Source organism: Astatotilapia calliptera, chromosome 6 (assembly GCF_964374335.1).
Source record: "Astatotilapia calliptera chromosome 6, fAstCal68.1, whole genome shotgun sequence".
In the NCBI taxonomy this organism is placed as follows: Eukaryota; Metazoa; Chordata; class Actinopteri; order Cichliformes; family Cichlidae; genus Astatotilapia; species Astatotilapia calliptera.
This window is the reverse complement of record NC_137427.1, coordinates 16,866,890-16,893,367: the sequence shown is the minus strand read 5'-3', so window position 1 is coordinate 16,893,367 and position 26,478 is coordinate 16,866,890. Positions and strand designations below refer to the sequence as shown.

At 38.7% G+C, this 26,478-nt stretch overlaps 2 protein-coding genes across 4 annotated transcripts; both read left to right on the top strand.

Moving 5' to 3' along the window:
• Window positions 1-7,025: 7,025 nt before the first annotated feature.
• On the top strand, window positions 7,026-16,463 carry znf207b (zinc finger protein 207, b). 2 transcript variants are annotated; one of them, XM_026170585.2, is made up of 10 exons: window positions 7,026-7,199; window positions 7,684-7,810; window positions 7,943-8,081; window positions 9,688-9,870; window positions 12,657-12,732; window positions 12,891-12,943; window positions 13,059-13,186; window positions 14,551-14,796; window positions 15,182-15,338; window positions 15,681-16,463. In XM_026170585.2, the coding sequence occupies exons 1-10, from the start codon at window positions 7,159-7,161 to the stop codon at window positions 15,830-15,832; spliced, it is 1,302 nt and encodes a 433-aa protein (XP_026026370.1). In that variant the 5' UTR covers window positions 7,026-7,158; the 3' UTR covers window positions 15,833-16,463. The 2 variants fall into 2 exon arrangements, with proteins under 2 accessions (XP_026026370.1, XP_026026371.1); XM_026170586.2 differs by having other exon boundaries at window positions 7,036-7,199; window positions 13,062-13,186.
• A 1,026-nt stretch (window positions 16,464-17,489) lies between these two features.
• Window positions 17,490-25,919, top strand: LOC113024023 (uncharacterized). 2 transcript variants are annotated; one of them, XM_026170590.2, is made up of 5 exons: window positions 17,490-17,629; window positions 23,013-23,366; window positions 23,684-24,073; window positions 24,998-25,107; window positions 25,541-25,919. In XM_026170590.2, exons 1-5 carry the CDS (start codon window positions 17,623-17,625, stop codon window positions 25,736-25,738), a joined length of 1,059 nt encoding a protein of 352 aa, XP_026026375.1. In that variant the 5' UTR covers window positions 17,490-17,622; the 3' UTR covers window positions 25,739-25,919. The 2 variants fall into 2 exon arrangements, with proteins under 2 accessions (XP_026026375.1, XP_026026374.1); XM_026170589.2 differs by lacking the exon at window positions 17,490-17,629 and adding an exon at window positions 21,808-22,012.
• Window positions 25,920-26,478: the final 559 nt, after the last annotated feature.

The window sequence follows — 26,478 nt, the reverse complement described above, 5'->3', positions numbered from 1 at the left end:
CACTGGCTTGTGGCCCGTCCTGTGGATGGCTTCAATGAATTTGGACAAAACATTAAAAAGCAAACTAAAAAGTAATTAAGTAAAATGTTATTTCTATAGAGCCTTTTTAGACAAACATCACAAACCACAAAACACCACTTGTGATCTGAGGTGGCATGTGGGTTTAGCATCCTCTGATGTGAACTGGCTGAACTTCTGTGGACTGCTATTAAAAAGTCAGCTAAACTAATGGATTACACAATCAGATTGCTAATATTAAACTTTATTAGTACTAGATAAATTTACAAATATTGTGAACTTTATTTAAATAGAAAACAATTCACCGACAAGCTATCATTGAAAATATAAGTTTGTATACTTATTATACTTGTATACTTACACAAGGGAAAGGAAACACAGATAAAAGGGTTAGTTATTGCACTCATTAACTTCTATCCTTTATTTCACTTCAGCGACATCAGTTAAAATGATTTTGTTTATTTGGCATAACCAAGATTTCCAATCTAATCTTTATTTTTGTGACTCCCAGCTTGGACCCTGCCAACAACACTAATCAATAAAACACCATAACCTCAATCTTTGCGTGTGTGTGTGATCATTTATCTGTACAATGTGTACAATTTATCCATGAGCAAATGCTGTTTTGTGAAGTAATAAAGAGGAGCTTCACTGCACACATTATGAAATAAAAATGACAACAAAGGAGGCCCTGAAGTGTTGAACAGCTGTTCAGTAGAAATGGGGAAAACATTTGGCTTTCAGAAATGCAGCAAGTGGTTTTCTCAGTTCCCAAACATTTAAAGTCTGTTAAAAGAAGCAGTTCCCAAACAAATTAAGGAACGTCACTGCTATCTATCCATCCTGGGGAAAGAACAGTTCAAATAAATTAAAAATTACCATGACATTCATGCCTATGATGATTGTATTTAAACAACTTTCTTTGGAAACATTAATGTCGGTTGATTCAGTATCAAGGAAGGAAGGACAGAGGATATTGTCCAATATCAAAGAAAAAAGTGCTCAAACTGAGCAGCTTTAAAACAGGATTATGTGTTAAATGTAAACTTAAAAGTTGGAGGAAGCGATTATAGGGCCATACAGAGAGTAGAGAGCTGGGGTAAGAGCCTTTGTGAAAAAAAGCAGATGTCAGAGTGATCAATGAAATGTGTGAGAATACAAGAATCAGCTATAATTCATTCAGAGAAGGGACCCCTTAAGCTGTCACTGAACATCTTCTCTGTCTAGCCGGTACAACCATGGAGTAGCAGTTTTGAAGGCCTACGATGAAAAATTCATTATGCAGCCAAGGAAAGCCGCCTCAGTTGTGTTTCCCCTTCATAAATCTTTCCTTTCAGAGGTAATCATTCACCTTGATGAAGAAAACGAGAGGCCGCAGGAAAGGAAAATCTGTCTGGAAACATTTGTTGCATCTCAGCATTTATGCAACCTGCTGCGAGAAACACTTGTTACTTATTTATCCTTGTTTAAACATGAAGGTGCACACAGAGACAAGTACGAAGTACACTTAAAGGACCAAAAGTAATGAGGAGTGATAAAAATATCACTATTACATTGCAGTGGGTCAGTCTGGACTTGATTTTAAATACTGGGTATTGTAATACATTAAAATTGTCAATGTTGTTACACCTTATTTTCCTGTTTGGGTTGATTACCTAATGGTTACTAAACCTCTCAAATACATGTATATTTGGCTCTAAATTGTAATGGACCATAAGCGTAATCGACACTGTATGTTGGTACAGATAGAGTAACCATCGAACGTTTTCTAATGAGAGCGTTTCCTAATGAAATGTATATATAAACCATTACTAACAGCTGTTCTGGAAAGCCTTTCCACCCAATTTCCACAGCCTGAAACCCCCAATGTACTGTTCTTGAAGTACTATCGCCACCTAGTGGCCAAAACAAGTTGTGCGCCGTTCTATTTCATCTATCAGTGTTACCTGAGCTTCCAGCGTCACCGGTCAAAAATCTGTCAATTTCTTGTAAATGTGATCTATCAGGATGCCTTGGAGGGAATTTATTACATCTGGGACAAAAATCCGCCGCGTCCACAATATGGGTTCAAATTGAATGCAAAATATATTTTTAGTTATAACTAAGTTGGAAATTCAGAGAGATATCAAATACATGACATGGCATTACATTTTGAATCTGAAGGGCTGAAGACACTGTTGGTGACTGGACTGAAAGTGGAAAAATCTGTGAATGATGGAAAATTTCTCTGACATTAAATCCTCTGTGTCTTTTGCGCATGTAAGTAAACTCTTGTGATAATTAACTTTTATAAATTATTTATAAGATAAGTGATGAATGTTTAGCTGGCTAAAAGTTCATATTCATTCATAGTTCACAGATTCTTGTTAGGTCTCATCAAAATGTAAATAGTTTTATTGCATTTAACTGTGAACATGTATTTTTACTTCATTTTTTAACTTTTTAGGCTAAGGAAATCGCATACCTACATGCACATACCCCAGCAAAATGCAGCACATCTTGCTACAAACCCCTTTTGGACTTAAAAAGACAAGCAACAACAACAAAAATCCAAGGAGCTGACAGGAGAAAAAAATGCTGCTGTGTGGAGAAGTATTTGCTGGAAAGGAGCTCAAGAAAGTGTCGACACTTTTAATGGCCAGACAGGACTTGGAAAGCTTTGTAAAAGCAGTGAAAAACAGTTTGACACTATGTGCGAGGAGACTGACAGAAAACTGAAAGAAAAGGAGAAGTAAGGTTGGATCTTAAAAGAAAATCTGAGCATCCAGCCGAGTGAGAGTGAGAAGGTCAAAAAACACCAAGCGACAGAGTGCAAACAAGGCAATGAGGTGAAGCTGTCACTAAACACAACAGCAAAGCTGGCAGGGGGGTGCGGGGGGGGGGGGGGGGGGGTGACCATTGAGTTTAAAACTCTGTAGGAACACTGTGGAAAAACTTCATCCAAGACAGCTGAATTTTCAAACTTGAAATGATGGCACTGGTAGAAAAACATTTGGCCAAGCTGAAAACAATTAAGTCGAAACACCACCAGAGCAAAACTGAATGCCAGAAAAATTTCAAAGCTTTGGAGGACTGTCTCAGATGTGAGCTGGCAGCAAGAAAGAAAGAAAGAAAGAAAGAAACAAAGAAAGAAAGAGAAAAGGCTTCAGAAACAGAGAAGAGACAATAAAGAGAAGTTTGCTTTCCATGGTGAGGAGTTTGTCAACATGGTGAGAAAGCTGGAGGAGGAGATCAGGCTCATCAGGCTCACGAGCCATGTAAAACGCTGAGCTAATGCCATTTTACCTCATCGTTTGAGTTACATGATAATATGATGGATTGTAAGATTTTTTCTTTTCAAAATGAAAATAAAATGCTTTGTGTGTCTTTTTAGGAGCTTACCTTAAAAACTGACGAAGGCAAAGCCGAGATGAAAAGGGAGAAGGCTAGAAATGGAAGTAGTAGATAAACAGAAGAGATTAGGAAAGCATGAACATAAAGTGAAAAAAGTTGAAGAAAGAGCAACATAACAGGAATGCAAAAAGAGAAAAAGAAACAGAAAAACAGAACAAAAAATAAGGAGAGATATAAAAGAAAAGAAGGAGGAAAGCAGAAAGACAGAAAAGTAGGTCTCTCTTCCTAAACCCCATTTTCCCTTTTACTTAGTAACTGCAGTTAGGTCCATATATATTTGGACAGAGACAAATGTTTATTTTATAATTTTGGTTCTGCACATTACCACAAAGAATTTTAAATGAAACCACTCAGATGTAGTTAAAGTGCAGATTTTCAGCTTTAATTCAGTGGGTTGAACAAAAGATTGCTGCCAATGACAGCCTGACATCTTGAACTCATGGACATCACCACATGCTGTGTTTTCTCCTTTTTAACACTGTCAGGCCTTTACTGCAGCAGCTTGTTTGTGAGCCTTTCTGTCTGAAGTTTAGTCTTGATCAAGTGAAATGCATTTGAAGAATATTCCACTTCTTTGCTTTAATAAACTCCTGGGTTGTTTTGGCTATATGTTTTGGGTCATTGTCCATCTGTATTATGACGCCCAATCAATTTGACTGCATTTAGCTGGATTTGAGCATTTCTTTGTACATGTCTCTGAACATCTCAGAATTCATTCGTCTGTTTTTGTCCTGTGTCACATGATCAATAAAAACTAGTGTCAGAGTGCCACTGGCAGCCATGCATGCCCAAGCCACAACAGTGCCTCCACCGTGTTTTACAGATGATGTGGTATGCTTTGGATCATGAGCTCTTCCATTTTTTGCCATCATTCTGGTAGAGGTTGATTTTGGATTCATCTGCCAAAAAATGTTTTTTTCAGGACTATGTTGTTTTTTTTATGGATTTTGTTTTTGTTTTGGGGTTTGTTTGTTTGTTTGTTTGTTTTTTCATTTTTAAGCAAATTTAAATTTAACCTTTCTCTTCTTGAGGCTTAGGAGTGGCTTGCAGATGGCAGCGAACCCTCTGTATTTACTTTCATGTAGTCTTCTCTTTATGGTGGACTTGGATATTGATACCCTCTGAATGTTGTTCACTTGGTTGGCTTTTGTTGATCATCCACCACTGTTGTCTTTCTCTGATGGTTTTTTCTGTTTTCGAGGTTAAAGGAAGGCTTTTTTTCATCTGCATGGAGTGCTCCTTTGACTGCATATTGTCTGTTGACAGCGAACTCTTCCAAATGCAAGCACCACATTAATGGCATAATGAAGGAATGCACACACCTGCCAATGAAATACATGGGCTAATTAGTCCAATTATTTTTGTTCCCTTTAAAAAGAGAGTGGCACATGTTAAGGAGCTGAAACTCCTAAATCCTTCATCCAATTTGAATGTGGATACCCTCAAATGAAAGTTCTACACATTATGCCCATGTCCATTATATAACAATAATTGTATTTGTATTGTGTTTAAATATATATGGACCTAGCTGTAAATACACCTGGCATTGCAACAACTTAATAGCAAAAGGTATAGATATTTAGCTGTCTGGCTACGTGAACATAATCCTGAAGATAAAGCATTTTTTTTGGTTCTGTATACGTTTTACTGGAGTGACTGCATGTTATGCAGGAGAAAACACCACCATCCTGTGACAAAACTTTAGAACTACATCAAAATAGTCCCACAGACCTTATATTTAGGGCTGCTCAATTAATCGAATTTTAATCACGATTACGATCTGGGCTTTCAACGATCATTAAAAATGACTGAGCCGATTATTAGCCCCTCCCTCGTGCTTTACTCTCGCGCTGCTCCGTGTGGCAAATCGAGCGCACCTCTCTGCATTTCTCGAAAGCTAAGCAGAAGTTATTTGGAGAGGAGAGTGACTGCCGTTGGTTGAAAAGAGAGGTAAAAAAACCTTCAGTGGTGTGGAAACATTATGGGTTCGCAGAGTCAGACGTCAAGTAGACATAGTGTGTAAACGTTGCTACGGTGTAGTAGCTGCACCACAGAGGAACACTGCAAAGTTCACTAAACATAGATGTTTACATTTTTCATTTATTTTTTATATTGCAAACATTTGCACTGTTATCAGTATTTGCACACTATTTTATATTATTTTTTTAAAGTCATTATTCAATACATTGTTATTGTTAACCCTTTAAATCCCTGTAGAACCAGAACCGCGTAAGCTAGCGCAATAATTTGTTTTGCATAAGAAACCGGAGGAGTTGTACTTACATCTTATGTAAATGGCCTGTATTTATATAGCGCTTTACTAGTCCCTAAGGACCCCAAAGCGCTTTACATATCCAGTCATCCACCCATTCACACACACATTCACACACTGGTGATGGCAAGCCAGTGACAAGCTTATGTCATCAGCTTGTCCTCGGTCACTTAATGCATACATATTATTAAAATATGGGCTATAACAGTTGTATTGATGTATAGCAACTTGAAATGCTCCCAAAAATGGCACTACAGCATGTAAAAAAAATAATATAAGCTCTGGCGGACTTGGTTCTATGGTAGGTCTTAAAGGGTTAAATAAATATCGTCAAATAATCGAGATCTCAATTTCAGTGAAAATAATCGTGATTATCATTTTTGCCATAATCGAGCAGCCCTACTTATATTAATATAAGTATATTAAATTACATTATAGTAAAACCATTTTTTAAATAAAAACCATCCTCAGATGCAAAAGTGGCGCACAAAAGCCAGTTTTGTTATCGACAAAACTGTAGTTTTTACACCTAGTATATATTTTTTCCATTTATATGATGGAAACCTCTAGACTCCACGCAACAAGAAAAAAGTCAACACTGGTTAAAAGAAAAATATGGATAATGTGGCAGCTATTTATTGATGATATAATCCCCCTGCTGTAATCTGTGCCCATGCAGCTATATCATTACTTCTTGTTTTTAATCTTGTTAAAAATATATGAAACACGTAATACCTATCATGATGATAACTTTAGTTCATCTTTCTGGTGAAAGTAGATCTTTGCACATTTATTGGGTTACAGTTGCCAGTCAATCATGAACTATGTTTTAGTGTCCATAAAGCTTTTAAATATGTTGGTGGATAAACGCTTCTAACAATGGTTATAGCAATACAAGAAAATGTCAGCAGTTATTTCAGTAAACGGATCTGTTAGAATAAATAATATGTAAAGAGAAAAACCGTCCTGTAAGTTAAGTTCCAAATAAGACATCATTGACTATCAGCCCAATCTGCTAATATTCTTGTTTTAAGACTTCGTGAGTCATGAACGTTTTCGTGAGACATCAGTGTGTTGGCCATGATCAAGACAGTTGCATGTTACATGGCGAGCTGGCTTTGGGAGGTCTGTCCATCGGGGAGTGTTTTTGCTATAAAGGAATGATGGAATGAGACACACTTCATTTTAAGTCTCCAAGTGCTATTCAGCACCAAAGGTTCGCCAGAATATTGCATTGCAGTGAAATCAGTTATTTACTTCACCTGTCGGCTATCCTGTCTACCGTGCTTCCTGTTTTGAACCTCTGGGCGTGTCTGTGACGCTCATTTCGTATTCGCGCGAGAATACGTTCGTTACAACTTCCGCCATTGAAGCGCCATTTTCGGCCTTGTCACGGGATTACAGCATGCTGTTCTCAAACAGATAATAAGACAAGTGTTTAGAGTTTTGATACCGGTTTTCCAGTATTTCATAAAATGGGGCGAAAAAAGAAGAAGCAGATGAAACCATGGTGCTGGTATCCTTTTTGTTTCGACGATAAAGTGCCGCTGTGGAAAGACGAGGGGCTACATGTTAGCTCGACAAAGGGAAGGCCCAAACTAGCCTCTTGACGCCCTAAAGCTTGCGTTAGCATTAGCGACTGGCACTCACGAACTTAAGAGTTTTGCTGGTTGATTTTTACTTAATGAGATATTTTTAAAGCTGTAAAATACTCGGTATCGGTTGTATTTCATTTCTAGTAGAGTTTGGGTTCGTGGTGCTGGTTACAGGAATCGAATAATACCTTGGATATTAACGGCTATGTTAGCATTTAGCTTCGTTTATGATTCAATCTTCAGGACTGATCCGTCTTTAGATTTGTGTAACCAGACGATTTGCGCTACTTAGTCGCTGAGTGATGGTTATTTTAAGCAGTTCTTATGTTATTTTGCCGGCTTGTATGGTCGCTGAATTTCGATCTTGTACAGTGTTACTGGGCAGTCCTTAACTTCAGTTTCCAGGTACTGTAATCGAGACTTCGACGATGAAAAGATCCTCATTCAGCATCAAAAGGCAAAACATTTTAAATGCCACATTTGCCACAAGAAGTTGTACACTGGCCCTGGCTTGGCTATTCATTGCATGCAGGTATGGGTTTTTAATTATTAATAACCTTATTAAGATTTGTAGCATCTTTGTTTAAAAAAACACACACACATTAGTTACAGGTAATCGAGTAGTTATTCGAGTTTGTGGTGACTCACTTTGCATATTTTTCAGGTGCACAAAGAGACGATTGACAGCGTACCAAATGCAATTCCAGGAAGAACAGACATCGAGCTGGAAATCTATGGCATGGAGGGAATTCCAGATAAAGACATGCAGGAACGAAGGCGAACGTTAGAACAGAAATCACAAGGTTTGTTCACCTATGCAAGGGCTGTGCTTGTGTTGACTAAAACCTGGTTTATATTATAGGGTTTGTAATAGAGCAGGGCGATATGGCCAAAAATATTTATCACGATATATATTTGAAAATTTGCGATAACGATATAACCGACGATATAATTGATGCGAGACAAAATACAACTCCACAACATTACTAGCGCAAAAAGACAACCTTCCATTTATTTTCACTTAAATAAGAAGCTGGTTTTTATGTACATTAAAGCTTTATAAAAATGTAACAGTGCAAATGCAAATTCCTTGCTGAAAGTTTAACCAAAAGGCATTTCCAGTAGAAATGGGCTGACATATCCTGAGCATAACCATGTATAATATCCACTGAAGTTAAAAAGAGGTGCTTTGCAACATTAAACTGCAGTGTGCAGTACGCATTTTTCGGACCATAAGGTGTACGGGATTATAAGGCACATTAAGCGAAACAAAGCAGTCAGATAAATCAAACTTTATTAAACTCATTCTTCTTGCTTCCTCCACTTCTGTACCATTGATTCATTAATGTTGAATTCTCTGGCAGCTGCTCTATTCCCATGTTGTTGCAGTATATTAATGACTAACCTCGTATTGTGGATGGATTATCTCAGTTGTTCTCCTGACTGAAGTTTGGTCCGTTTACAGCATCCTGCCATGCGATTGCATTTGTCTCTAACCATGAAGAACCTTCACGTTAACTTTTATAAGTGGAAAAGTGTTAGTGTTCGTCCTCCAGCTTCACTGTTTATGTTATGCTAACATAGCTGTGTCGCTAGCGATCACGTAGCACAGCATTATATACCAGCTAGCCCAACTTCAGTAACCCTACAAACGTCACTGCTGTTTAGTTTCCTGTCTTCATTTATGTTGGAAGTGATAGCAGAGCTGTACGTTTGATTTTTTTCAGAAATCTCTCAGTCAGAACATGCAATATCATGCTTAGGTAACTAGCGAAACTAGCGAGCTAACTTCCGCTAGCTTCCTGCTAACTTCTAACTCCATTAAATGTAATAACTTTTGTTTTCATGGATGCCTGGAAGTTAAAGTTGAGAGGCACCTGGTAAAGCAGCAATGCTGATCGTTTTATTAAAGATGAAAGAATTTAGACAGTTTTTAACTCTCAGTGATGCTGCAGTGTTGTTTGACCTGAAGCATACGGAGTTTAGGACCCAGATTACTCCCAGATTTAAGAGCATCTTAGTCCGACAAATACGACAATAACAACGGCCGCTTGCATGTTCTGCAAAAAAATGTGCTTTGTCGTGTATCTGACGGACAAACACCAAACCAGTTCCACATCACGGAAGTTGCACCATTTTTACAAACCAATTCTGGTTCATCTGTTTCACTCAACAATCGGCCATGTGCGTATGAAAACAAAGGCACTGCGCATGCGCGTTTTACTCATATTCTATCGCGATATTTCATTTTCCTATCGTTGCCTAACATTATACCGGTATTACCGTGAACGGTATAATATGGCCCAGCCCTAGTTTGTAATATGATGCACGAGTCTTAGTAATCTAATATAGTGTTATGGTATGGGTTACATAAGATTTTGCTTAGGTGTCAACATTTTCTGTTTTCAGAGAGTCAAAAGAAGAAGTCAAACAATCAGGATGACTCTGATGAGTCTGATGATGATGAAGCTGGACCGTCAGCTCAGCAGGTCACTGTGGTCCAGGCCCAGGCAGGTTATGCTGCCCCAATGGCACAACCTGGGATCCCTCCTGTGGCTGGAGCACCAGTGATTCCTCCTGCAGGATATCAAGGCAAGGTTTTTTATTTATTTATTTTTTTTACAAACTTAAAAATCTATGCATCAACTACACATATGAAACTGGCTTCGCAGCTGATCAACTTTTAATTCCAGTTGCAGTTCTGCTTTTTAACTAAAACCGTTATTGTGTTGAATTGTTTTGCAGTAGTTTCTCATGTCGCCATCCTTCACATCCTTTTCATTTCCTTTTGCCAGTCGATAGAAGTTCAAGTTCATTCCAGGTTTATTTCAGTTTAAAAGTATTCTTTTTCTTTCCAATTGAATTGTAATTCTAATGCTAGGAAATCTTGCATCCACAAATTCACAATATTTAGGGCCCGAGCACTGACTGTGCGAAGGCCCTATTGTATCTGCTCTGTTTCTTATTATTATTATTATTATTCAGGCAAAACAAGGGCCATTTTGAGGGCCTAAACATGCTCAAAAACTCATGAAATTTTGCACACATGCCAGGTCTGGTGAAAAATTTTGTATTTTAATGGTTTTACATATGAGCACTGGGAAATGGCTCTAGAGCGCCACCTATGCCTTGTTAAATGCAGCCCTACGACCACATCGTTTGAGCTACATGTATGAAATTTGGCACACATATGTATCATGCCAAGACGAACAAAAAAGTCTGTGGGCCCATTGATGCAAACCCAACAGGAAGTCCGCAATTTAGAAGTGAAGGTGACATTTTGGCTCTAATTTTGCCATTTCCATGCCTCGAACTTTTGCGAACTCCTCCTTGGGGTTTGATTTCATAACCTTCATATTTGGTCAGTGTCAACTACACCCTTGTGCCATGTTAAATTGCGGAGCTTTTGAGTTTTCACAATACGGTGAGGCCGTGGCGCCATGGCGAATTTCGATGACTCGCCATGAAAATCTTATTGCCTCTCATTTTGTCATACATTTTCTGACCTTGACCAAAGTGAACACATATGATAAGGCTCCACCCCTGAACATATTTCAACTGCCATATTTGACAACAAGGACAGCGCCACCTAGTGGGAACAGGAAATGTCATGTTTTACACTTTGGGGTACAGTATAGTGATGGGTGACATCTGCAGCCTCAAATTTCTCCAGGAAAGGCGTAAGGAGTTGGTCTTGGGGTACAGTGAAAACTGTGACTTTTCACGAAAGGGTGTGACCTCAGCAGCATGGCGAACTTTGATATCTCGCCATGAAGAAACAAATTAGTATAACTCCATGAAATCCAGTCTGATTAGTACCAGACTTTACAGGCATGATGTCAGACCCGCCCTGACCAGATTGATGTGCCCATTGTCAGCAATACGTACAGCGCCACCTAGTGGCAACAGGAAATGTCATGGCTTTAATTTTGTTGTACTGATTTTCACAGGTTCATCGTGGCCACCTCAAAAGCGGTGAATATCACCATCAGTCCCTCGTGATGCTTCAGTGCAAAAATTGTGACTTTAAACTGAACGGCGCACCCTGGTGGCAACGCTGTTCACCATGAAAGATGAAGTGGCTTTTGAGGGTCTTGGCAAGTTTATAGAGGCTTAAAATTTGGCACACACCTCCAATGTGACGAAGGCTTTGTTGTCATGTGATCATTTTCCTTGAATAGCGCAAAATGGCTCCACAGCGCCCCCTACAAAATTTCAAAACCACAGCCCCTGCTCTGTGTTTTATGTATGAATCTGAAACCTGGTAGGCTTATAGGAGATATCAAGATGTACAAAAAAGTCTCTTGGAGCAATATCCCAAATCCAACAGGAAGTCAGCCATTTTAAAATTAATGTGCAATTTTGATGACATTTTCCCCTCTTTTCAGGCCTCATACTTTGACGAACTCCTCCAAGGGATTTCATCATATTGAAGCATTCTTCAGTGTGTGGAATCCAAAGACCTTTGTGTTGTTAAATTGCGAAGCTTTTTACGTCCAGGGAAACGGGGTGGTTATGGCGGCACTTAGAGTTTGAATCACTCGCCAAAAAGCAGTAATCTGCTGTCACTCAAAAACACAATGTCCAATCTCTCCCAAACGTCTCAGGTGTGATGAGACTCGAGCTCGGAAATGTTTGGTATGCCAATTGTCGGTAATAGTTAGAGCGCCACCTATTGGGACGACTATAATCATGGTTCAATGAGATGAAATGTTATCTGGTGGTTAAATGCATGAATTCCATCAATGTGACATCAGATCGGACGTGCTGGTTTTAGGTGTTGGGCGTGGCTCGACACGCCGGGGTGCGAGGGCCCTCATAACGCTGCTTGCAGCTTTAATTTTAAATGTTTTTGCTAGATGGATTTTACTGCTGAATCACAGCTGCATTTAAGGAGACATGGGAATTTGATTTCTGTAGCACGTTACATAACACATTCCTGCTGGATGTGTCTCTAAATTCATCAACGATCTCAGATAATTGGTGTAATTGTTGGGCACGCATGACCCGTAATTAACAAATCCACTTCAGTTTATATCTTAGTATTTTTGTAAGTTTTTAGCTACCTTCTTAAAAAGTTGACAGTATTAATGCAGTTTGTCCACCAGAGAGCACCAACAAATAATTTTTGTTCAGCGGTTGTATCTATTTTAACCCTATAGATGATCTGTCATGTATGCTTTTAACACACTCCTTCAGTTTTTTGCCACAAATATCTAAATATACGACTGAAATCATTCAAGAAACTAAATGGAGCCTGTGAAAATGTAGTTTATGTATGTGTATCCTTTTGCTGTGTTTATTTGCCTACTTGTTTGATTGTTTGTGTGGCATGATGAGTTATTGCTAAATAAATCTTCTCTAACCCGTTGTTACAGGAATGCCTCCTATGATGCCCGGTGTTCCTCACATGATGCATGGCATGCCTCCTGCAATGCCTGGAATGCCACCAGGGTAATTCATTTACTAACTTTTGATTTAATAGTAACTTTACTATCCAGTGTTTTGTCTGTAGGGATAATACAATCATGGAGCTAACTGAAATGCAGTTTTACTGTAGTTCACTGTCAGATCAGTGTGTCCAATTTTCTGTGGGTCTCTGCTTTTTGCAGTATGATGCCAATGGGAGGGATGATGCCCCCAATGATGCCAGGGATACCCCCGGGTGAGTTGTGCTTGCATTTCAGAAACAACCGTTGAACTTATATTACACAAAGAACTAAATTTGACAAATGTGATCATGTAAACACTTCTGATCCTGGTTCCGGTTCATCCTACAGCAGTCCCACCCCACATACCCCCAAGGCCAGGAATTCCTCACATGGCCCCAGCCCCTGCAGTCACTCGACCAGCCGCACCTGCGGCCCAGCCAGCTGTCACCAAACCTCTCTTCCCCAGTGCAGCACAGGTGGGCATTGTAACCCCACTAACACACATGCAGTGACTTCTTTAGACATTTGCCTCAAAGAGATGTTATTGTTTTCTTAGGTCTCATGTTGTTAATGTAGTTTACTTTATCTGGAATTAAACCGTCAACAGGGTGTTTTATGATGTCGTTGTATACATAACAGGATTTTTCCAGGCTCAAAATTTAGGCTTGGAGTCTGTGTCACTTGCTCATATTTGCTACATTTCTGGTTGATTGATAAACAAATTGTCAGAAGTAGAACATAAAAGAAACCCCACTCAGATAAGCTGGTTAAAATTAGTCTTGTATACCAGAGGAAAAAAACCCCTCATATTTTATTTCCCATTTGTTCTTGTTTCTGATGTGTCCCTTTGCTTTCTAACCTTGTTTAGGGTATGTTGTAAAGGGTAAAATTCAGATTAAAAAACATTGTAGACATGTTACATGCAAACGCTGTGGTTTCCTTTCCACCATGCTGCAGATGGGCTCTGGTGTTCACAGCAGCACAGCAGCTGTCTCCTCTCCATCTGCAGACCCTCAGTCTGCGTCTCCCCAGCCTCCCTTTCCTAATATGCTACAAGTATGCTCACAGACAGGATTCTGTGCTCTGTGGCAGCTGCATGTTGAATATTTATTAACACTGCCTGTAAATTCTGAATTTGCAAACTTAAACATGGCTGGATACTAACCATATTTGCTTCATAAGTCTACTTGTGCACCAAAATAGCCATGCTGGCCATGATGTTGGTGTCACAGGATGGGCATCTCTGACAAGAACTGACATGTTTTGTTTGTGAGCTTCATTAGTGTGCATGCGCTTTAGTTAAAATAGGCCTAAGATGAGATGAACTTTATTTAGAATCTTCCACTCTCTCTCTCAACCTCAGGAGCATGATGCAATTAGTACCCAACAGATTTTGCAAGATTTTTATTTTTCTCCCTTAACCCGAGTTCTTCCCATCTGAAGTGCTATAGATACTTCTAGTTCTTCTCCATTTAATGTAAAAATTGCACTGTGGTTGAGACAAAATAGCGCAACAGCTTTGTTTCAATTAAAATAAAATGGAAACAAATTAATTGGGATTATTAAAATCATGTGTAATTTGTGTATTTAAGCTTCAGAGTAACCAAATCATAATACACTTGTACATTAGTGCTTTAAAATGTAAAGCTTAAATCAAATGATTAGTTAACTTTTCCATTTTTTTTAATGTTGTTACTGAGATGTCATCTTTTCACTGTAATTTTTAAAATGAATTTATTTTGGGGTTATTTTCATTCCTTTTTTGCATATTGCAACATTAAGCTAGTATCTTATTATTAATTTAAAAAAAATCAGTTATATGTATGGTGTCTTTGCACAGGCCCAGCAGACTGTTCCAGGAGTCGCAGGAGCTTCAAGTTCCCTCAGCACAGCTGCCTCCACTGACCCACCCAAAGCAACATTCCCTGCCTACACCCAGCCCTCTGTCTCTTCTTCTTCCACTTCTTCTAATCCCTCTAGCAGCACTGTGGCCAAACCCCCAGCCACAGTGACCAGTAAGCCTGCTACCCTCACCACCACGAGTGCAACTAGTAAGTTGATCCACCCTGATGAGGATATCTCACTGGTAAGTTGCTTGAGCTTTCTATTTTGCCCTTTTCACAGTAAGTAATGACTGATACATATTTATAATAGCACATTGGGCAATAGACAATAATAGACTGGTGCAGTATTTGACCACCAGCTTGATTCTGTATATCTTGATCATAATTCAGCTATATATTCAGAATATGTTTGAAGCTAAACACTTTGGTTGCACATCCTTAATACTACTTAGTAGTTCTTCTTTTGTGGTTATGTTAAAGGATGATTCTGAACTTGAACATCCTCAGTCTGAAATCAGGGCACGTCAACATTGGTACAAGTTCCTCATCATTTTTTTGTACTGTAAAGGGGCATAACAAAGTTTCTTTAGTCTGAATGTTTGTTCTGTGCGTTGTCCCTGCCAACAGGAAGAGATGAAGTCCCAACTTCCTCGTTACCAGCGTCTTGCACCAAGACCTGGTCAGGCCCATGTGGCTGCTCCCCCAGTGGCAGCTGTGGGTGGTATAATGCCCCCACAGCAAGGCTTGCCACCACAGCAGCCAGGCATGAGGCATCCCATACATGGTAAGAAAACCCCTTTTTTTTTTTTTTTTTTTTTTTTTTTTGGCAGTGTACAGAATTGTTTCTGTTCTAGCAAACTCATTTTTTGTGTAACTCACTGTTCTACCAGCTTGTGCTCACATTTCATTGAAAGCTTAGCTTTTTCTCAGCAGTCTCTGTCAAGTAGGTGCTTAATTTAAAAAAAGAAACCGCAACAGGAAAAAACCAAGTATATTTGGCTGTTTGAAAAATATAATTAATTGAATTTTGTAGATTTGGACAGGAAGGTGTATGGTGCACAGCAGGTGAGATCAGATGTCCTTTTGAACAGTAGCATTAAAACACTCCGTGCTCTTCTCTCTGTAGGTCAGTATGGTGCCCCTCCTCAGGGCATGCCAGGCTACATGCCTGGAGGGATGCCTCCATATGGGCAGGGGCCTCCCATGGTGCCCCCTTACCAGGGAGGCCCTCCCATGGGTATGAGGCCTCCCGTCATGTCTCCGGCTGGACGCTACTGAAGCAGCAAAGCAACCTGCACATTAGGTTTGAGGTTAACACCTTTCTATCACCCTTGTGCTTTTTCAAACCTAGCTGCAAGCAAAGAGCATAAAGACCAACGGTGGTGAAGACAAATATTTGTTAGAACACATGGACATTTAATGTAACATCTTTATTTGAAAAGAGCCAAACACCACATAAGTTTTTAACAACTATAACGTTGTTAACTAATTACATGTGAGGATATATTTTTCCCCTTAGGTTTCACTCAGGTTCATAGAAGTGAAGTGTGTTTAAATGATTCATATTTCTTTTGAAGCTGCTGGAGTTTCATGAACGTACCAACTCCTTACAAAGGCAAGTTTCTCTTGTAAACATTTAATCATATTTTTGTTTATTTCTTTTGGTGGAATGATTGAGGCCCTCACAGCATGCTTAGATGCTGTTGGACATTCGTCCCCAACCTTGGTTGGTGAGGGTCTCAGAAACTGGTTCCAGTTACGTAGTCTATAAACTCCATGACTCATCAGGCTCTAGTTTTATTCTTTTTTTCAGGTTTGATTTAAATATTTCCTGGTCCTAAGTCTACTTGTATACATCCTTTGTAATGTTTTATCAATCTGTTGTAATAAAATCCATCTTGAAATCCAATGCTGGTTTGTCCTGACGTGCGTGGAGGTGAGTCATGAAGGTTTGTACTGATGTCTTTTGTTTTTCTGCACAGCTTAGGGATTTGTTTAATGGCAGAATCTTATCAGGTAGACAAAGACCAAGTTTGCCATCATCTGTTTTTTGTTGAGTGCATCAATCATTGCCTTAATAATAGACTGATTATGAAAAATAAATTAAAAAAAAAAATTCTTTACATAAATTCAGTAGCCTAATAAAGATTTTACATGCTTTGAGTTTGTGTACTTCCAGCCAAAAACTGAGATGTTGGCTAACTTTATGTTCCAAAATACTGCATGGTACCTGTGATATGATGGAATTAACTGCAAATTAAGCAATACAGTTGCAGTACACCCAGTCTGCAATGAAGGAAAAGCTAAGTTTCATTTCTGACCCATTAACTCCTACACACACACACACACACACACGGTTGGCTGCTTTAATAATGTTGGTGTCTGTCGTGGTCATCTCTCTATTATGCATTGAAGAGGGAAAGCAAAACAAAGCCAACAGCAGCAGCTGAGTTTAACATATTTGTTTTTTAAGGTGAGGTCTTTGCTATTTACTTTAGACTTCATTATAGTGTTAATCACTGTCTGCAGCGTAGTGCTTATTTCTGCAGTCTCTTTCTCCCTGCAGTTTTTTTTTAATTTAAAGAGTAACTAGCACTGTCATTTCTATAGGAAAAATAAAATGCAAGAACAGACACCTGAGGGTCTTCTTGTGACCACTGCTAACCCCTTAACATTATATTTCTAAAATGACAGTAAATCAATGCCTATTATTATTTTCCAAAGCACTTTGTTTGGCTGGTCTTTACCACAGTGCTGGCCTGTGTTGCTGCGTGGTTTTGTTTTAAATCCTAGACGTATCATAGTTGTCGGACATCTGGGGTTATCCTGTTACAGATTGCTGTCTATAAAGCAATCCGTGAAAGAACAGACACCACAGGTGTGCAAATCTGAGTGTAGTGCATATATGGATTAAAAACAAAAAATAGCAGGTTTTTTAAAAAGAAGTGCTTGTAGGTATTTGATGTGGCACAGTGTTTCCTCTGCCCATATCACTTACTGCTTTGTATTTGTTTTTGTCTGTAGCCCATCCATATCAGCTTTTCAGCCTTAAAACCCAATCAGCTGGCATGACAGGTCAGTTAAAACTCAGTAAGTACCTGATGATGTTCTAGTGTGGCTCCATCCTCTACATGTGGATGTTAGGCCTTGTATTATTAAATTTCACACCAATCAGCCACAGCACATGAACACTTGGACTACACGTCTCCCAGCAGCAGATTTTAAGATGATTAGTGTCACTTCATCTGTGAGTGGTTTCAAGGTTGTGGCTCATTAGTGTGATGTCAGAAGAGCTATGCCTGAAGTGACATTGAAATGTGCACTGAGTTTGTCTCTCTTGTCCTGTCTGAGTTTGAAAATTACAAACATGGTAAGTAGTCGTGGGATGGGCCGCCAGTGTCACCGGGGCTTCTGTCAAAGGGTCAGTTCACCCTGATTTCGCAAGTGGTGTCTAACCTGATTGCTCTTAGTTTTTGTGCTTGCTAGGTAAATTCCAGCATCTTACTAACTTTGCACATTGACATTAAAGAATTTCTGTCAAATGTTTCACACCAACGTGATTGTTCTCCTCTGGGAACTTCCCTTCAGTCTCAAGAATCATCACTGTTTTTGTTCCTTGTAATAAGTAAAATGATAATATGAATTTCCCCTGAAGTGTTTTTGGGAAAAACACCATGATTTCAGGATTAGTCTTATATAGCAGTAAAATTTAGGCTAAACTTGAATTTTTTTTTTTTCTTCACCTTGCTGTCTTATACATTCTCCAAAACAATATCACATTTTTTCCTGAACATAAAATTGTATCGAGAATATCTGAACCAAAAAGAAGCAAAACAGGACACCACAGGTGAGAGCTGAGTAGGAAGGTTGTTTTAAACTTGGGTGAACTAACTCTTAAATTCTGACATAAGAGCTAATGTCTGTAATACGTAAAGTGAAAGTATTGATACTGGTTAGGTGTTTTTTGGTTTTGTTTTGTTTTTTGTTTTTTTCCCAGCTTTTTGGGTGTTTTTTTTTTTGTTTTCTATTTTTTGTTTTTTTGAGGGGGGGGGGGGGGTTAGCATCAGGCTCATGTTTAGACCAAGCTATTGGATTTCAGATGTGCTTAGCTATGAGTCTGTCTAACATGTGCTTCTTATTCATGTCATAACGGTTTTCTGTATCAGATGCTTTATTTCTCTCTCCAGATAGTAAAATAAATATAAGCTGTCATATAAAGTACAGAAATAATACATGTCAATTTAATAAAAATAATTGAAATTTTCTGTTGACACTTGTTTTCTTTAACGGGTCTAAAAAAAAAAAAAAATACATTCTGGTTTATAACATCCACGTGTTCATGCTTGTAGGCATTCAGAAACTATCTGCCCCTCTACGAGTCACTGCTCCGTCACAGAGTATTAGTCAGATTTTAACCCCAACTTCATGATCACTAAATGCATGTTAACCCAAGTTAAGGTCAGAATTGTGATTTACTGCTGATTAACATACAAATAATTGTGAAACAGTGAAAACCTTGACTTTCAGTGGAATCTAATTTCTGTTAGTGTAATAAGTTACTTCAAGTCCTTCCGTTAGTCACGTCACACTAGTCCTTCAGCAGTTCTGTTGGCTTCCGGTTAAATATTGTATTGTTTCCGCTCCTCACCTGTCACATGAATCCTCTGTTCAGAGTTAATTTACATGCAAATTTGTTTTGACTTGTCAGGTACTTTTGTTCTTACCGTTTTTAACTCTTCTGTGTCACATGACCTTGAATGTTTTGAAAAGGCTCCTAAAGTAAAACATGTTATTGCACATAGGTGCAAAAGTTCATCAAGGTATTTGTTTCACCTGCCATCGAGTAGTTGGTGTACAATACAGTATTAACCCTTTAAGACCTACCATAGAACCAAGTTCGCCAGAGCTTATATTTTTACATGTTGTAGTGCCATTTTTGGGAGCATTTCAAGTTGATATAGTATTTAGTATTTTATTTATTTATTGTCATTGTCAAGAACAATGAAATTGCGTTTGGGGCTTCCATACAACCCAAAAAAAAGAAGAAAATAATAAATACCCCTTAAAACCCAAGTGTACATATTTAACCCAGTGTGACTCCAATGCAATAAGACAATCCTTAGCAATAATGTTCGTAGAAATATATACATCAATAAAACCATTATAGCCCAAATTTTAATGATATGTATGCATTAAGTGTATAGTAATTACATAAATTGCAAAAAAGTTACAAAACAATTTAAAATCGTTTTTGTGTTTTTAACATATATTTCTAGTTAGAGAAATTTAAGAGGTTTATCTGTAAATACAAAAAAGTTGCACAAAATAGTTTCCCACCACAGGAAATTTATTTTAAGTGTCTTCATAGTTTTATTTTTGAAATACATCAATTTTTATATACTGCAGGAAAAACAAAAATAAGTATTATAATGCAAATTTGCAAAAAAAAAAACAGCATATGCATCAAAATAAAAATAATAATATTTCCAGTAGTGCAATATGAATCCTAAGCATTCCAGAAACGACACAGAAAGTCATAAAGTCAAACATAACTTTTAAAAACACAAGTATAGACTCGTAAGGTCCTGATGGTAAAAAACTACATTTCCGCGAAATGACGTCACTTCCGGTTTTGGTCATGGTGGACATGCAAACCGATTATCAAGTGATGACGTGACGAATTCTACTTCCGGGTCTAAAGTAGTCTGCGTTTAATATGGCTTTTGTGTTGTTAACTTGTTTAATGTTTTGTATTTTCTTCTATTTAATCTCAAAAAGCTCCTAAAAAAAGTCAGTGATCACCGTTGACCTCTCTCGGCTTTTATTACCGCTAATCATTTATTTAAGCTCAGTTTTTAAAACCTTACGATGTAACTATAGCACAGCCCATGCAGCAGTATATGAATGACTAACCTCGTATTGTGGATGGATTATCTCAGTTGTTCTCCTGGCTGAAGTTTGGTCCTTTTACAGCATCCTGCCATGCGATTACATTTGTTCCTGACCACCGAGAACACTCACGTTAACTTTTATCAAGTGGAAAGAAAGTTAGCTTGTTTATATTATGCTACCATAGCTGTGTCGCTAGCGGTCACGTAGCACATCATTATATACCAGCTAGCCCAACTTCAGTAACCCTACAAACGTCACTGCTGTTTAGTTTTCTGTCTTCATTTATGAAGACTTACTTAATTACTTAAGTAAGTCTTCATATAAAATTCTATTAAGTAAATCTTAAGTAAGTAAGACTTACTTAATTGCTTAAGTAAGTATTACTTACTTAAGATTTACTTAATAGATTTTTATTTGAATGCATCCACATTCAGCCACTGAAGTAAAGATAACAGTTCAAAAATAAAGCGAGTTCTCAAACTGTGACTCATTATTCAGAAAAATGCTATAAAGCCACCTCTGACACCTAATTGTGGTTTTCCTGATACAAATCTAGAGCACGAAATTAGTTTGTGCAGGTCGAGGTTGCACGAAATGCACTTTTTTCTACCATGCTTCAGTTGTTGATGCATTCAAATGACATTACACTGCTGTCCTATTTGTTCTGTTTTTCTTATATCTGCTAATTGGAATGTGAACAATAGCATGATGAATGTTTTGATAACTGGAATTCCCCATAAGTCAGAAACAATGAGGATTCTTATCTAGATTAACGAAATACTCGGTAGTTTTGTCTGTAGATAGAAGGTGAATCGCTAATATTGAAGAATGATCCAATTGTCTTATAGCTGAGACCAAGTTTATTTAACATGTACTGAAGCTGTTACATTCTTCAGTAAAAACTTGAGATCTGAATGTTTTCAGAGTACTTTCTTGAGTTTCTTGATTAATTTTTCAGTAATAAAATATCTTTTTAGCTCCCTTCAGTCACTGGACCTATTTTCTAGTCTCTCTCCAATGATGCAAATTATCATCAAAAAGCAGACACATCCTGTTCACGGACGAGTCTTCAGCATCATTTCCTCTGGGACATACAGAAATACTATGTGAGGAAAGTTTTTTTCCGAAACATGTGAAACCCAATTAATGCAAATAAAGCTCTGCTATTGAAGTTAATTGAAGTTAAGACAAAAGAGAGCACATGCTGCTTCTTTCTTTAGAGCCAGTGCTCAGCAAATACTCAATATGATCCTAAACTGTTTCAGCTGAGGTGTTAAATGCTTTAATTCATGGCTGTAGGAGGAGCTGATCCAACAGTCGTGATGTTCATTTGTTCGCGCTTCCTCTTGTGAATGTCTTGAGGTTTGAAGGTGGAGCTAATGGAGTTCCTCTTGGTTTCATTTACTGTAAGACACACTTCAAATTCAGTTTTTTACACTTGCATCTCTGCTGTTATGGTTTCCATCAGTGGCTTCCCACAAGATCTTAAGTGTGTGATGTAAAAGATGATTTGGATCCAATACCTTGCTTTTTTGTGGGCTGTAGTCATCACGCAGATTGGGTTTGGTAAGTTTGGTTGTGTTCCTCAGGCTGGTGGCTGGTGGTGGTTTGATCACTGGTTTTTCTTTCAATGTGAATTGTGCATGCGGCACAGTGGTTTGGGTAATTTCTGTGCGAAGGAATCTGAAGTCACTTGGAGTGCTGGTGGATAAAATGATAGAAGCAAAAAAGAGCGCACTGGAAATCTGTGAAAATAGTCTGGTCACATTTATTGAACCTTTTTGCCTTTTGTTATAGTGTGAAATTGAAATATAGTCACTAGGCAAGTCTAATGTCTATTACAATGATAGATTGTAATCTAGACTTCAAACATACAATTTGTTTTACATTCTGCTGAACAATACTCTTCATATTTAATATATTTGTTGCCCCCCACTGCAGTAATTATCTGTGAAATGTTTTAAAAAATACGTGAAAATTATCTTTATTTTTCCAACACTTTAAAACATGCTTATCTAAAATGGAAATTAAAAAGCAACTAGAATGGTTTGCAAATCATTTGAACAATACATTTAACGGAAAAAAATGTAGAGAGATCTTTTGAATTTTTAATATGTAACAGCTAAAGCCTTATTATGTTATACAATACTATCATGAGTCAGAGGCACTCTTTCAAAAGTAAAGATGGGAAGTGGTTCACCACTTTGTGATCTTGGCGTAGAGTGCCAGTTGGTGGAACTGGTAACCTGAAAATCTGTCACATAATGCCGTTTGGTTTGAGAATAACATCCTTTTCAGTGAATATCTTCCTTATTTCAATAAATGCCAAACCACATTTTGCATGTAGTACAACAGAGCGGCGCATTAAAGAGCTTATTGTTCGCTAGAAACATTTGTTTAGGTGCATACTGTCTGTATACGTATACAAACACATACACCTTCATTGCTGGTATTTACATTTTGCATACCCCAGTTTTATGAAAATTTGGGCTAAAAATAAATTATGTTTAGTTCTTCTCTGTTTGTGATGTGCTTCTTTTTTTTGTCATTTTAATTTCATCTAAAGCTCACAGTGAGATTCACTTCTTGAAGCGGCATGAGGGTGAATCTGTCGTTCTTCCCTGTGAGATTGAACACAGGGACCCATCGCCCTTGGGAGTCTACCTGAAACGCACCTGGCTGAATCATAAAGAAGTGCTGTTCAAGTACACCAAGGAAGACTTTACAGTTGACAATTCTGCTGACAAAAGCCGCATTAGCGTCAGTGGAGACCCGAGCCTTTATTCTCTGAATATCACCATCTCTCAGCTGAACGCCAGCGACACAGACCGCTACTACTGCGAGTTTGTCGTGGAAAATCTTTCCTCTGCAGATGAAAAGATACCATCAAAGACGGAATTCTTCCTCCTTGTTGGTGCTGGTGAGTGTACTTTTTGATTTATTTTAGGTTTAGCATTAAACTACACTTACACTTTCCAAACCATATTACAGTGCTACGATGAAGCTTTTTTTCTTTGGGGATGTAAAAAGCGTAACATAGCGTCTCAGCAGTGCCTCAAACATCTTAAAAGTTTAACAGAGCAGTTCTGGTTGTTTGTTTTTTTCCTAAGTATGGCACATTTCCTCCTTAACATATCATGCCAGACTCATGCACATAATAAAATCAGATTTGGAACTTGATCCTTACTAGTGGCACCCATATCCATTATATCGTTTTTATTCCCTTTCCTTTTGGAGATGTCCCTGAGTCAGTGGACACTTATCCAGAGTACGTGATAGAGAGATGTGCTGGGGGTTCGGCGGTACTCCCCTGCCTCCCCCAACGTGGGGAAGGCTTGGCCGTGGAGGGGGTGATTCTAAAGAGGCAGAAGGGTCGGGGACCTGTAGAGCTGCTGTACAACTCAAAGCAGCACCACAGCGGCAGCCGTTCTTCCTCCTCCTCTCAGTTCCCTGTTGAGAGGGTCCAGTTGTCCTCTGCGCCCGGCCCCGGCGGCATCACCTACAACCTCACCCTGCAGCAGCTGCAGCCAGAAGACAGTGCTTTGTACAGCTGCCAGCTGCTTCTGCACGGTCAACCCGATAGCAGTACCAGCCTAGGGAGACGTGTATTCTTTATTTCTGTACAAGGTGGGTCACATCACAGTGAGAATTTCTCACCAGGTGACTTCAGCTGACTGGTATTTGCTGTTCAAGATGAAACTTCTTTCCATACTAATTGTGAAAATTTCTAGCTTTTACTAACAAAGCTGCCACTGATGATGTAATCAATAACACTGTGTTGCTGTGGGGCTTTCACAGCCAGCAAAGCTTATGGTCTGTATTAGTTTCACATCAACAATGTTCCAATGTCTTTTGCCCTTTTCTTTCTCTGTAGGCATGTGAAAAACTGATAACACAAAGACAATAGCAGAAATTAATATATTGTGCATGTGAGATAAGTTTAATAAGGTGCTAACCAAATCAATCTGATAGCGCTAGTGATGAGAACAGGAATATTTCTGACTCATTTCCTTTGATGGTATCTGGTATTGAGGGGTTGTTTCTGAATGTAGTGTGAACTATATCCTTTAAGCTTATCTTCAATTTGGAAACAACTGAAAGCTTTTTGTTTTTTATTCTAATGAAGTCTTATTTTAAAGTTGTAATCATTTGTGTCATGATGTTCTACATTTCCCCCTCTGTAAACAGATATCCTGTAATCTTCAGCAGGTTTAGGGATGTGTACACTTTGTTTTTAAGGCTTTAAAGGTCATTGTGCTGCTTAGCATATCTCCTGCTTTTAATGTGCAAACCAAATCTTATCAGATGTTTGATAACATTTGCCTATTTATGAACATTTAGGGGATTTTTTTTTTTTTGGAGCTGTTTATCCTAAAGTTTGCAGAAGTTTCCACACTATCTGATATCCTTTTGAGGTATATTATTCAAACTGCAGCTTAAAACTAAGAAGGAAGTGACTTCTGATTCTGATTGTGTGTCTATGTTGAAGAAAGGGGAATGGTATGGAGTTTCACATTTTAAACACGCCTTCCTCTTTCTGCTTCTCCTCAGGTGGTCATTGGTGCGGTTGCTCCAGTTACTCCTCTCTGCTGTACGTTTTGTCATCAGCTGTGGGCGTTCTCCTCCTCCTCCTGCTCCTCACTGGATGTGTGTTATGTAAAGTGAGTGTCTTTTTTTGATTGTGATGTGCTACCTTGAGTATGCTCGTACACAGGGGCAAGAGAGTGAAATCTAACTGAAGCATTAGCACAAGCAGCACCTGTTTGTTAAGATCACGGCTGATCTGCAGCTCACCACAGAAACCGCGCTGGTTTCACAACTTTGTGCAGCCAGTTATCAACATGTTTGTCTTAAAGTTCAGTGAAGAACACTTTCAAAAACCCTCTTCTTCTTCTTAGTTTAACAAATTTGTATCATTTACTTACATTATGTGCTTAAATTGGCCTTTATTTTTTCCAAGAAAGGGTCAGGTTAAGAGTTCCCACTAAGGATGTCGCCTTGAGAGAAAATGACAAACTTTGATTTTGACACAGGAAATTGAGAATGTGTGTTAAGTCTTTATTTTACTTCTCTTCCTCGCTCAATGATTGTCAGGGCAAAGCACGCCACAATGCGAAGTCACATAGTCCGGCCCCTATCTACGAGGAGATGAAGTCTCCCAGTCAAAAAGAGGCCCCTCTCCGTCTGAAGGACATAGGGTGCTCCGAGTACAGAGACAGCCCAGCGAAGAGATCCTCGTCAGAGAACCACTATGAAACTCCAAGAGCAGCTCTCAACAGCATCAAAACCTAGAGCGACACTCGCAACTCCAGTTAACACACAGAAGAAAATGTTGCAGTTGGACATTTGTGCCTGAACTTGGCTGGTGGGGGTCAGTTCACTTTCTGGTTTGGCGTAAATATTTTTCTGGCTATGTGCATCCTTTGTAATATTTTATTGACCTGCTGCAATAAAATCCATCTTGAAATTCAAAGCTGGTTTGTCGTGATGTGCGTGCGGAGGTTTTTTCTGCACACGTTTCATTTCATTTGTCATCTTGTTTTTGTTGAGTCCATCCATCACCCTTTAGGGGGTCTCCACAGTGGATCACTAGTATCCTCCTTTCAGTATACTGAGTCATCTGAGGTTTTCCTCATTTCTTCCTTCGTGGCATCTCCATATTCAGCATTCTTTATTCCATGTCTATGCTTTGCTTCAACTTTTCTTTTTCCTTTTCATACAATATTAACAACTAAATTAGCTCTTAGTCAAGTTTCCTGGTGAAACCACAATTGGCAGTGTTGATGTCTGACTAGTTCCCCTTCCAGAAAGCGTTCACATGGCACCGCAACAAATTCCTCTATCGCTGCCATGAGGCCCAGGAAGGGGGGAAACCCAGCATGGCCTCAGGTCATTTAGTGCAAAGAGACAAACACGTACCTCAACTAAAGTGGAATCCTCCCTTTACTTATCTACTTTAAGAAGCTTAGCAGTTGGCTGTTTAAATATTCAACTCAGTAACCCAATTAGGCCCAAAGCAAGCACACAACAAA

Excerpts from the sequence above, each read along its gene's own strand:
- znf207b (XM_026170585.2), top strand. The coding sequence starts at position 7,159 with ATGGGGCGAAAAAAGAAGAAGCAGATGAAACCATGGTGCTG. Across the intron at positions 7,200-7,683 it reads CAGATGAAACCATGGTGCTG|GTACTGTAATCGAGACTTCG; the intron begins GTATCCTTTTTG and ends TTCAGTTTCCAG. Across the intron at positions 14,797-15,181 it reads CTGATGAGGATATCTCACTG|GAAGAGATGAAGTCCCAACT; the intron begins GTAAGTTGCTTG and ends CCCTGCCAACAG.
- LOC113024023 (XM_026170589.2), top strand. The coding sequence starts at position 21,952 with ATGATTTGGATCCAATACCTTGCTTTTTTGTGGGCTGTAGTCATCACG. Across the intron at positions 22,013-23,012 it reads CATCACGCAGATTGGGTTTG|CTCACAGTGAGATTCACTTC; the intron begins GTAAGTTTGGTT and ends TTTCATCTAAAG. Across the intron at positions 23,367-23,683 it reads CTTCCTCCTTGTTGGTGCTG|ATGTCCCTGAGTCAGTGGAC; the intron begins GTGAGTGTACTT and ends TTCCTTTTGGAG.